We start from the raw sequence: 13,227 nt of genomic DNA, 5'->3' as shown, positions 1-13,227 counted from the left end.
TGTAAGGCCTTTCAAACATCGGGCTGATGTTTTTGAGATTCATGTTGCTGTATGAAGCAGTCATTTTTTCCTTTTTGTTACTGATTAGTATTCCATTGTGTAAGTATACCACAGTTTGTTTATCCATTCTGCTATTGCTGTACATCTGATTCAGATTATGGCTATTATGGATAAAGCTTCTATGAGCATTCTTATACAAATTTTGGTGGGAACATATGCTTTCATTTCTCTTGGTAAATACCCAAAAGTGGAATTGCTGGTTTAACCTTATAGGAGATGACCAGTTTTCCAAAGTGGTTGTACCATTTTATGCTCTCACCAACAATGCATGAGAGTTCCAGTTGCTCTATATCCTTGCCATCATTTAGTGTTGTCAGTCTTTTTAATTTTAGCCGTTCTAATGGGTGTGAAGAGCTATCTTACTGTAGTTTAAATTTGCACTTTCATGATGCTTAAATGATGTTGAGCACCTTTTCATGGGCTTCCTGGCCATTCATATATCTTTTGTGAAGTACCTGTTCAGTGTTTTACCCGTTTTTATTTTTTAATTTTAATTTTGTCTCTCATTGAGTTGTATTCATTCTTTATATTTCAAATACAAGCGCTTTGTCAGTGTCTCAGGTTGGGTTCCCCAGAAAACAGACTCTGAGAAGATTTGCATGCAGGAAGTGTACTGGGGAGTGCTCTTGGGAGTAACACCTGTAACTGGGTTACAGTTGTAACTTGGGTTACTGATGACCCAAGTAATTCTTGAGGGCAATTAGCTCTTTCTCTTTTCGGTACATACATCCCTTTCCTCTCTTCTCATCTTCCCTTAATTTGCAAATCTGGGGTATCTTTCATTTCCATTTCCCAGAGTAGAGCATAGTCAAAATGCTGACAGGACAATCTTCTTTCCTAGTAATTTATTCATTAGTTTGAATAGTGGAGTTCTGAAACCAAGGCCTTCAAATGAAACGGTATGCTCAGTCCAGTTCAGTTTTTCCCTCATTTTTGTCCTTCCTTAGCAGTAAAACTTGACATTCATGATTTTTTTTAAACAAAGGTGACTTTTATGAATTGTTTAGAGAGAATGATGAAAAGACTAATTACCGTGTCACCTTCTACACAGAATAGAGCTGTTTTTCCATCTTGTGTTCTCCATGCTCTGACAGTTTGTCTCAAATGAATGCTGTGACTAGCAGTACTTTGGTGAGTTTAGTAACTTGGAAAAGACAAAGACTCTCAGAATAGCTCAGTATTGAGCATTAAAATAGTAACACCAGTTGTCTGGTGTCATCTTTTCAAAATGCTTCGGCCACTTTCTCCTATTGACTCCTCTATCTTCACAAGACATGTAGAAATATTATTTTACAGAAGAAAAGTTGAGGGACTTCCCTGGTGGTGCAGTGGTTAAGAATCCGCCTGTCAATGCAGAGGACACGGGTGCAAGCCCTGGTCCAGGGAGATCCCACATGCCGCGGAGCAACTAAGCCTGTGCGCCACAACTACTGAGCCTGCGCTCTAGAGCCAGCGAGCCACAACTACTGAGCCCACGTGCCACAACTACTGAAGCCTGCACGCCTAGAGCCCGTGCTCCCCAACAGGAGAAGCCACCACAATGAGAAGCCCGCGCACTGCAACAAAGAGTAGTCCCTGCTCACTGCAACTAGAGAAAGCCTGCGTACAGCAACGAAGACCCAACGCAGCCGAAAAATTAATTGATTAATTAATTAATTAAAAAATAAGAAGAGTTGAGGTGCTAACTTGTTAACTAATTTGAACATGGAGTCGGTTCTGCCTCCCAAGCCAGTGCTCCAACCACTGGATACATTCAGAACACTCTCAGTTTATAAGTAGTTAATGGCTGTCCTGAATGTATGAAGGGGTGACCTGGCCTAGGTGCTAAGGGGATTTCCCTCTTGCTATAGGGCAAGTATTAGCTGGTGCTGACATTGCAACTGTAGTTCCCCCATTTTCAATAGATACACAATAGGTATAGATCCCTTCTTTGTTCCCAAACAAGGAGGGGGTAATGTTTCAACCAGCCTTTCAGCTAAAAACCCATTTTCCTATAGAGGCAGTACTTGTACATATATATTCCCACAGCTTCACAGTTGCAAGTTCAGTAGTATATCAACTAATACAACCATTGTTACTTTTGCTAACCTCATAAAAGGAACTAAAACAGAAAAGTTAAGTACATGATATACTATTAAATTATTAAAACTTTTTCCTAAGCAACATAAATGCCCTCTTGTAGGTTTTTTTGTTTGTTTTCTTTTAATTTTATTTTTGGCTGCACTGGGTCTTTGTTGCTACGCACGAGCTTTCTCTAGTTGTGAAGAGCAGGGGGTACTCTTCGTTGTGGTGTGCGGACTTCTCATTGCGGTGTCTTCTCTTGTTGCGGAGCAGGGGCTCTAGGTGCGCAGGCCTCAGTAGTTGTGGCTCATGGGCTTAGTTGCTCCATGGCATGTGAGATCTTCCCGGACCAGGGCTAGAACCCGTGTCGCCTGCATTGGCAGGCAGATTCCCAACCACTGCGCCACCAGGGAAGTCCACCCTCCTATAGTTTTAAAGATCATTTTTCATACTGCTAAGACTTCAGGAAGCCATATAGGGTACATCACCGCTTCAAGAAATTTTGAAACTTAATCTTTTGTATCTTGTATGTCAGGATACTGTCTCTTAAAGAAATCTGAGTGAAAAGAAAAAACTGGGATTAAGTAGATTAAAACCATAGATCATTTATGGCATTGATTGTGATGATGGTTTCACAGATGTATACTTATTTCCAAACACAAAAAGTTGTATGCATTAAATATCTATAACTCTAGTATGTCAACCTGAGTCAAGCGTTTTTAAAAAAGTTATAGGACATTTTAGCATCAGACTGAATATGGGGACTTCACTGGTGGTGCAGTGGTTAACAATCCGCCTGCCAATGCAGGGGACACGGGTTTGATCCCTGGTCTGGGAAAATCCCACATGCCGTGGAGCAACTAAGCCCGTGCGCCACAACTACTGAGCCTGTGCTCTAGAGCCTGCGAGCCACAACTACTGAGCCTGTGTGCCACAACTACTGAAGCCCGTGCGCCTAGAGCCCATGCTCTGCAACAAGAGAAGCCACTGCAATGAGAAGCATGTGCACCGCAACGAAGAGTAGCCCTCACTCGCTGCAAATAGAGAAAGCCCGTGTGCAGCAACGAAGACCCAATGCAGCCAAAAATAAAATAAATAAATAAATAAAATAAATTTAAACTGAATACGTTTTTTCATTGTATGAGTAATACATGTTCATTGCAGATAAATTTAAAATGTGTTGTAGGGACTTCCCTGGTGGCACAGTGGTTAAGAATCCGCCTGCCAATGCAAGGGATATGGGTTCGAGCCCTGGTCCGGGAAGATCCCACATGCCACGGAGCAACTAAGCCTGTGTGCCACAACTACTGAACCCGCGTGCTGCAACTACTGAAGCCCACATGCCTAGAGCCCATGCTCTGCAACAAGAGAAGCCACCGCAGTGAGAAGCCCGCGCACTGCAACAAAGAGTAGCCCCCACTGGCTGCAACTAGAGAAAGCCTGCATGCAGCAACCAAGACCCAACACAGCAAAAAAAAATAATAATAAATAAATTTTTAAAATGTGTTGTAAATTATATATTACACATTATGTTTATAATCTGTAAAGTTAAAAATTTGTTAATGGGTAATTTATACTTGTTCTACTTGTATGTATACCTTTTCAAAAGAATTATGAGATTATCAATGCATATTGTTGGCCACCAGCTTTTTCCTCATAACAGTACATCATGACTTTCTATATCCATGAATAGACCTGTATCATAATTTTTAATTGCTGAGTCTTGTGCTACTGTGATGAAGTATTAAAGTTTATTAGCTAGTCTCCTTTCTTGGACATTTAGGTTATTTTCAGGTTTGCATTCTTACTATGTGCAGTGGTCATCTTCGCATAGTTCTTTCTTAGGATAAATTTCTAGAAGTGAAATCGCTGGATCAAAGAATTCACATTTTTGAGGCTTTAAATCTAAATTGCCAAATTGGGGTCCAGGTAGGTTGCAGCAATTCACATTTCTTCCAGTGTTAGACAAGTATGCTCATTTCTCCCTATTGTGGGTAGTAGACAAGTGTTCCCACATCATTGCCAATCTGGTAAACTTAAAAATGGCATCTCCTTGTTTTAATTGGCATTATTATTCGTGAAGCTGACGCTTTTTCATGTTCAGTGGCCATTGTAGATTTTGGCCTCACAGATAAGCAGCTCACAGCCTTCATTGCAGATACTTCAGAAACTTTACCCTGTTCATTCATCAATCTTTTCAACAGCTTATGTTTTCTTTCCAGGAGCGACTAAAGCTGGTGACTGTTTTGGGTGCTGGCCTTCTCTGTGGAACTGCCCTTGCTGTCATCGTGCCTGAAGGAGTACATGCACTTTATGAAGATTTTCTTGAGGGTGAGAAAGAGAGACAGGCCTTTGAGATACGTTATTGATGTGGAGGGCTGAAAGCAGAAGCTTAGTGTTATTTTTTTCTGAACACGGTTCATGTTTGCCATAGAATATATGCCAAAACATATCTTTTGACGTCTTTGACAATAAACACATCAATAGCAGTTTGTGATTGAATGCCTCAATCCATGAATACCACTTAAGATTTATTTGCAATAATGCATGAATTCTGGGCTTTATAAGTATGACAGTCATTTTTTAATGTCCATGCAAAAACTTCCAAGATCCTACATGATAATGATTGTATTTTTAGTGTTTTTTAATTGAAAAAAATATATAGATAAACACATTTGGATTCAAGGACCCTTTATAGTAAACTTTGTAGTGAGGACCTCTGTAGTAAAGGATAACTAAAAAATTAAAGAGACTTTTCCTGACAAGCAGAGAACAGTATAGCTGTATAAGAGAAAATGCTGAGCAGTGTCAACTTGGTTCACTCATCTGCTAAATGATTTGGTCCTTCACACCAGCTGGAAGGCATACTTGATTCAAATTTGTGATTCAGCAAAATCAGATTCCTACTTGTCATGAAACTTCACAGATACCTGTGAAGGACTGAAACCACAAATGTTAAATTGGTGAACTGAATCTTCAAATGCCAAGAGTCTATTGGACTTTAAGAATAGTATAAAGAGGTAAACACCTTCCAAATTTCTTACTAGTTACGGTATAATAAATAGTCTTTCAGGTCTCAGTAGAGGAAAAGAACTGTGTCTTTTATCCAGATTGATGATGCTCTTATGCCCAGGGTATGAATATGGGCATAATGGTAAAGAGTGAGGATTGTGGAGGTTTCATTGCAAAACAGGACAGAAGCTGAGGATTGGTCAGCCTTAGGGGAAAAAAATAATAAATCAGGAGCCTTAGAGCAGTGGTTTTCACCCTTTTTTGATCGTATATTCTATTGGGAAAAAAGATATACATGTGCTATTGTACTGATTTACTCTATACATTATAAAACATGCTCCTTAAATAGAAAATTTTGGAATATGAGATTTAAAGTCCTTTCATATTCTAGTGGATCATCTTGAGTTTTTCTGGATGTGATCATTACTATCCTGATATCCTAGGAAACATTCAGACTATGATTAAATAGACAATTAAAATTTGTTTTGCTTGTCTTTGTGCTAAGAATTATGGGTGGCAGTTATTTCCTAAACTTGTCTGATAATAAAAGTTCCTTGAGGGAGGGGTGCATTTTAAAAATGTAGTTTCCTGGCCCCCAACCTAGACTACTGAATCAGAATTTCCAGGGAAGGGACCTGGGAATGTCTAATTTTAACAAGTTGTCAAATGATTCTTATTAGACAAGTTTGGGAAACACTGGGGTAGAGGAAAGGACTGCTTCAGGTTTAGTTTTTGTTTGTTTGTTTTTTAATAACAGTTTTATGAGATAATTTACATACCATATTTCAGGTATAGTTTTAATGTTAAATGTAGCTACTATGTGTTGGGTTGCTTTCCTTTATTTTAATAGTTTTCCTGGTTTTGTCCTAAAATAATTTTGTGGATTCATTTGAAAATGAATGTGCTGTATAAACCTGTTTTTTCAAAAATAAGCATTCTGGTCTCTTTAACCTTTTCACCATAGATTATTCTCCTGCCCTAAGCCATCATTAAAAAAATCTTTTAAGGGACTTCCCTGGCGGTCCAGTGGTTAAGACTCCGTGCTTTCACTGCAGGGGGTGTGGGTTTGATCCCTGGTCGGGGAACTAAGATCCCACAAGCCGCCCAGCCTTGCCAAAAAACAGAAAAAAAAAAAAACTTTAAAAATTATTTTCATTTATATATTTTACATTCACTCTTTTTGGCGTGAATGACTGCATTTTGCCAAATGCATAAAGTCAAAATGCAGAACAGTCCCGTCACCCTCATCCCCTTTTGTAGTCAAACCTTTCCCCCAACCTGGGGCAACCTCTGATCTCTTCTCTCTCTCTATAGTTTTGCCTTTTCTGAATGTCATATACACGTAATCTTGTAGCCTTTGGATCTGACTTCTTTCAGTAGCATAATGAGGTTGAGAGTCATCATGTTGTTCTGTGTACCAATGGTTTGTACCTTTTTATTTCTGAGTAGTGTGCCATTGTTTGGATGAACCATTGTTTGGATGAACCATAGTTTGTTTATTCCTCCACCAGTTGAAAGACATATGGGTTGTTTCCAGTGTTGGTGATTATCAGTAAAGTAACTATAAACATTTGTGTACAGCTCTTTGTGCGAACATGAATTTTTATTTCTTTTGACAGGTGGAATTGCTGGGTTATATGGTAAGTGTGTGTTTACCTTCATAAGAAATTGCCAAACTTGTTTCCAAAGTGCCGGTACCATTTTGTATTCCCCTCAGTAATGTGTGAGAGTTCCAGTTGATTCCCTTCCCAACACTTGATGTTGTCTATTTTGTTTTAGTTTTTTATTTTAGTCACTCTAATAGGTGGGTAGTGGTATCTCAATGTGGTTTTGATTTGCAATTTCCTAATGGCAAATGACGTTGAACATCTTTTCATTAGTCACTCTATTAGGTGGAGAGTGGTATCTCAATGTGGTTTTAATTTGCAATTTCCTAATGGCAAATGACGTTGAACATCTTTTCATGTGCTTGATTGCCATTGCTGTGTCTTCTTTGATGGTATCCAATCATTTGTCCATATTTTAAATTGAGTTTTCTTATTATTGAGTTTGGAGAGTTCTTCGTGTATTCTGGATACAAGTCCTTTACTGAGATATGTGATTTGCAAATATTTTCTCCTAGTCTGTGGCTTCATTCTCTTAACAGTATCTTTCACAGAGTAGTTTTTAATTTTGATGAAGTGAATTTATCAGTTCTTTCTTTCATGAATTGTGCTTTTGGTGCCATGTTTGAAAACCTTTTGCTAAACCCAAGTTCACAAAGATTTTCTCTTTTGTTTTCCTCTAGAAGTTTTATAATTTTAGGTTTTATACTTAGGTCTGTGATCCATTTTGAGTTCATTTTGAACACAATGTAAAGGTTCATTTTTAAAAAAATAAATTTATTTATTTATATTTTTTATTTTTGGCTGCATTGGGTCTTTGTTGCTGCATGCGGGCTTTCTCTAGTTGCGTGAGCGGGGTCTACTCTGTTGTGGTGCACGGGCTTCTCATCGCGGTGGCTTCTCTTGTTGAGGAGCACGGGCTCTAGGCACGCGGGCTTCAGTAGTTGTGGCTCGTGAGCTCTAGAGTGCACAGGCTCAGTAGTTGTGGTGCACGGGCTTAGTTGCTCTGCTGCATGTGGGATCTTCCTGGGCCAGGGCTCGAACCCGTGTCCCCTGAATTGGCAGGCGGATTCTTAACTACTGCACCACCAGGGAAGTCCTTCATTTTTTGCATATGGATGGATGTCCAATAGTTCCAGCACCGTTTGTTGAAAAGACTATCTCTATTGAATTGTCTTTGCACCTTTGTCAAAAATCAATTGACCATGTTTGTGTTGGTCTATTTCTGGATTCTCTGTTCTGTTCCATTAATCTATTTGTCTATCCTTTGCCAACACTACATTTGTCTTGATGACTATATCTTTATAGCAGATTTTGAAATTAGATTGTGAAGTCTTTCTAACTTTGTTCTTATTTTTCAAAATTATTTTGGTTAAACTAGTTCCTTTGCCTTTCTATAAAAATTTAGAGTCAGCTTGTCAGTATCTACAAAAAAAATCATGCTGGGATCCTGATTGATATCGAATTGAATCTATAGATTAATTTGGGGAGAATTGACATCTTAAGAATATTGTGCCTTCCAATCCATGAACACAATATACCTCTCCATTTATTTAGGTCTTCTTTGATTTCTTTCATCAGTATTGTAGTTTTTAGCATACAGATCTGCAAATATTTTGTTAGATTTATACCTAAATATTTCATATTTTTGTGCAGTTGTAAATGTTACTTTAAAAATGTCAATTTCTGGGGCTTCCCTGGTGGCGCAGTGGTTGAGAATCTGCCTGCCAATGCAGGGGACACGGGTTCGAGCCCTGGTCTGGGAAGATCCCACATGCCGCGGAGCAACTAGGCCCGTGAGCCACAATTACTGAGCCTGCGCATCTGGAGCCTGTGCTCCGCAACAAGAGAGGCCACGATAGTGAGAGGCCCGCACACCGCGATGAAGAGTGGCCCCCACTTGCCGCAACTAGAGAAAGCCCTCGCACAGAAACGAAGACCCAACACAGCCATAAATAAATAAATAAATAAAATAAATAAACCCAAAGTTTAAAAAAAAAAAAATGTCAATTTCTGATACTCTAGTATTTAGAAATTTGATAAGCTCCATGTAACTTGAGCTGCTGTCAGGGCAAAGTGGCAGGAGAAAAGAGAGAACAGAATAACCTATTTTCCCCCCATACTCTTCAGACCACTGGAGCCCTTTTCCTAGATACTGTGGCCAGAAAGATGGTGTATTTCTTGGGGTTTTAACTGCTGTTGTTACTGCCATGAAGTTCTGCAGCTGGGGCTGCCTTCAAGGCAGGGCTGGGAAAGAAAAGAGAGGGAGGGTAAAAGGAAAAAAAGGGGAGGGCTTCCCTCCACACCAACACCTCTCAGCAGTCCCTCTTCCTGGTCTCTGCTAGAAGGACAGGGTTTCTTTTGAAGTTTTTGCTGCCCTCTCTCCTCTTGCTATTGTTTACTCTTTATAGTCTTCAAGTAGTTGTATTTTGTGTGTTTTGTCCAGAGTTTTTGCGTAATCAGTGTGTGGTTGAGACTATAGTGGGTTTACTCCACCTTGGCCAGCACCAGAAGTCCCCATCATTCTTTTTAAAAAGTAAAATGTTAATATTCCACGTTATTAAATTTTGAGGTAGCTCGACCATGATGTTAGTTTTAAACTAAGCTATCTCCAAATTTTCCTCATCTCTCTCTATACTGATAAGTCACATCACTTTAGTTTCTGCTACTTTATCTTTTTCTCCCTCCACCCTTTTCCACTCTTTCTTTATTGTACATCAAACCAACTTTTCTCCAAACTTTGAAAAAGGAGTTTATTTACATGTAACTACAGCCTGTGGTTTAGTTCTTCTGTGAACCTTATAATTATGATAATTAACATATTTTTTCAGAGCTCAGTGTACCACGTTAACTAAGTGCTCTGACACTTTAATAAGCATTATTAAATACGAATTAATGTAAAAAGGAGCCTCTCACATACTCTTCTGTATTTATAGCTCTAAAATCACTGGCCTTAGATGATTATCAGCGTTCATGTGAGAAAACCATCTTTCTATAGAAACAGAAGTTTTGAGAACATAGTTTATTGAGTACTGCAGTGCTTGTTTACTGTGGAGCTAATGTTTGAAACCACCATAATTCTTTGGAACATGAGAATTGATATGTTTAGGAAGGCAGACTGTTGGTCAAAGACCTAAATATAAATGTGATGTGGTCAGAAACTGTTGTGGTCAGAAATGGTTCAGTATAGATTATCCCACTTATTTCTCCAAGAATGCCATGTGTCAGATTCTTTAGAGAGATACAGTTATCATTTTATGGCTTTCTCTGTCATTTTGCTCTACATTTAAAGTAGAGGGTTAAATCTGCTATTATATTTAATTAACTTTTATCCTATCATTCATTAATAAAAATGGAGCTCTTTAAGGCTCTTGTTATACTTTACTTTCAGGATTCTGAACCATGGATGATCCTGGACTAATACAACCTATCTCATCTACCTCTTATTCTGTCTGCTAAAGTGTCTAGTCTCTGCTTTTTCCCTGCCCCTTCCTCTCCCTTCCCCCCCAGCATTGTTTTATTGTTCAGTATTGTATCTGACCAGATAATCAGGCCAACTATTTCATATAAGATGTTTAAAAATAAATCTCCCAAATTAATTCCATTAAATGTGCAACTGTGTTCCTAAATATTCAGTGAGCACTTAACCACATACAAGGTTTTGTGTGAATATATTGCCTGATCATCACAGCAACCCTCTGAGGTGGATACTATTTTGTAGATGAGGCTTTTGAGCCACAAAGAGGTTAAATAATTTGCCCAAGGAACTCAGCCAGTAAGCGTCAGCACCAGGATTTGAACACAGGCTGTCTTACTCGGAAGACTACACTTTTTTTTTTTTTTTAACATCTTTATTGGAGTATAATTGCTTTACAATGGTGTGTTAGTTTCTGTGAAGCCTACACTTTTAATGACACTCTGCTACATGGTGGACTTTGTAAGGAATTTCACATTACTAAAACACTGTTTATCTGCTAAAGAAATCTAAGTTTCCTACCTTGTAATGAGATTCTTGTCTTTCAGAAACAGGTAGTATTTTGATAAGAGATTCACTAACATCCCTTTAAAACGTCAGCTTTATACATTTGACTATGGTCAGTTTTCTGTTTTACATGAGAAACAGAATGCATCATTATTAAAAGCTACACCACCCTATTACTGAAAACACGTCAAGTGTAAAGAACTGTCTGTCTTTGCCAGAAAAAGAAAAGTATATAGTAAAAATCTGTGAAGGTTATAAGGTGTGAGTAGAAATTAAGAAATTTAAAACAACCAGTAAAGGCCAAAAATATAAAAATCAAAACTGGGGATCACCTCAAAAAAAAAACAACAAAAAAACCAAATTACCTGAAGGTTTGATTCTTAGAATGCTTTGTCCTTTGTACATGTTAATCTGAAGGAGTTCCAACAAATCTGTTCAAAGGGTAAATTGACTCTATTATATTTAATTTAACGTATGTATCTGTGTCATAGAAAGGCTACATACTATACTGATGGAACTTACTGGAAGGATTCCTATATGAATATCTAGGGAAAGAATTAAGCCCATAATGATTTGCTGAACACTCTGTTAGTGGCATGAGAAATATATGTCTGATGAGCAATATCCAATGATAATACTGGGTTTATATACTTTGCAGTGGGGAATGTGACGTGGAACATGTCTCAGCTAATGAATTACCAACCAGTGCCCTGAGTAAAACAGACACAATGATAACAACCTGAAAGTTCTTTCGAGAATGAGTAACACATGTCCACAACATAATGTATTTTAATTAAATAGCTTGGTTTTTAAAAAATTTTTAGTTTTTTGAAGTATAGTTGATTTACAATGTGATGTTAATTTCTGCTGTATGGCAAAGTGATTCAGTTATACATATATATACATTCTTTTTCATATTCTTTTCCATTATGGTTTATTACAGGAATATTGAACATAATTCCCTGTGCTATACAGTAGGACCTTGTTGTTTATCCATTCTATATATAATAGTTTGCATCTGCTAATCCCAAACTCCCAATCCATCCCTTGCCCACCCCACTCCCCCTTGGCAACCACAAGTCTGTTCTCTATGTCTGTGAGTCTGTTTCTGTTTCGTAGATAAGTTCATTTGTGTCATATTTTAGATTCCACATGTAAGTGATATCATATGGTATTGATATTTGTCTTTCTCTTTCTGACTCACTTCACTTAGTATGATACTCTCTAGGTCATCCATGTTGCTACAAATGGCATTATTTCATTCTTTTTTATGGCTGAGTAGTATTCCATTGTATATATACACTACATCTTCTTATCCATTCATCTGTTGATGGACATGTAGGTTGTTTCCATGTCTTGGCTATTGTAAATAGTAAATAGCTGGGTTTTGAGATCTCAGTTTTTGCTAGGTTGAGTTTCATGTCCTAGAGTAGAAGGAAGGACGGATGTGTTAATACTGAATATCTGGATCCCATTACTAATCTGTTTATGTACTAATAAGATCATGGGATTATCACTCACTTTAAAAAGTTTTTTTTGTTTTGTTTTGGCTAATGCTTGCAAATAAAACCAATAATGCCTACCATTCATTGTATATAATCCAGTAAATATTTCATGTTTTTGTATAAAGTTAAATTCCACTTAAGTATAAGTATTCAGATCTTTTATGGAAAGCTTCAATCAACAGCACACTTATTTCAAGCCATATATATATATGTATGTGAATATATATATATATATAAAATAATGTTGCTGACATTTTACTTATTTGCCACAGTTTTACACAAAATTAGGTGTTAACGCCTTCAAAATGGGAACGTCAGGAAATTATGTACTTGTATCAGTGAATGCTCAAAAAATGTTGAAACTCTTTCTTTTTTTTTTTTTTTTTTTTTTTTAAATTTTTTATTTTATTTTATTTATTTATGTATGGCTGTGTTGGGTCTTCGTTTCTGTGCGAGGGCTTTCTCCAGTTGCGGCGAGCGGGGGCCACTCTTCATCGCGGTGCGAGGGCCTCTCACTGTCGCGGCCTCTCTTGTTGCGGAGCACAGGCTCCAGATGCGCAGGCTCAGTAATTGTGGCTCACGGGCCCAGTTGCTCCGCGGCATGTGGGATCTTCCCAGACCAGGGCTCGAACCCGTGTCCCCTGCATTGGCAGGCAGATTCTCAACCACTGCGCCACCAGGGAAGCCCGAAACTCTTTCTTTAATTTACCTCCAGAGTATGCAGCATACTTAGATGAGAATCATCAGTGGCAGCAGAATTTTCCTTGAAAGTAGTTTAGGTTTAGAAAAATATACAACTTATTCAGTGCCAATCTGTTTGATAAGATAGGTGACCTGTTTATTCAATATTATTTTAGATCAAAAGCTGGTGATACTAGAAAGTATGACAGTTTTATTGTGATTCATAAACTTGACTCTGAATGCTGTACCAAGAGTTCCAAAATTATTTAGAGAAAGAAAGCATTGTTAGGATAAGATATAGAAGGATCTTATACTCATCTAA

The 13,227-nt window shown here is 38.0% G+C and overlaps 1 protein-coding gene across 4 annotated transcripts in view; it reads left to right on the top strand.

Moving 5' to 3' along the window:
- SLC39A9 (solute carrier family 39 member 9) overlaps positions 1-13,227 on the top strand; it is a 50,592-nt gene that overhangs the window by 16,572 nt on the left and 20,793 nt on the right. For 3 of the 4 annotated variants that reach the window (XM_082451858.1, XM_082451857.1, XM_082451856.1), the window contains one exon: positions 4,344-4,452. In XM_082451858.1, the coding sequence (XP_082307984.1) occupies positions 4,344-4,452 (109 nt within the window). Of the gene's footprint in view, positions 1-4,343; positions 4,453-6,752; positions 6,774-13,227 lie in introns of all 4 variants that reach the window. The other variant, XM_082451855.1, reaches the window with a different exon arrangement.

The sequence above is a fragment of the Balaenoptera physalus genome (assembly GCF_965194825.1).
Source record: "Balaenoptera physalus genome assembly, chromosome: 2".
In the NCBI taxonomy this organism is placed as follows: Eukaryota; Metazoa; Chordata; class Mammalia; order Artiodactyla; family Balaenopteridae; genus Balaenoptera; species Balaenoptera physalus.
The sequence above is the reverse complement of the archived record's forward strand: the minus strand, read 5'-3'. Positions and strand labels throughout refer to the sequence as shown.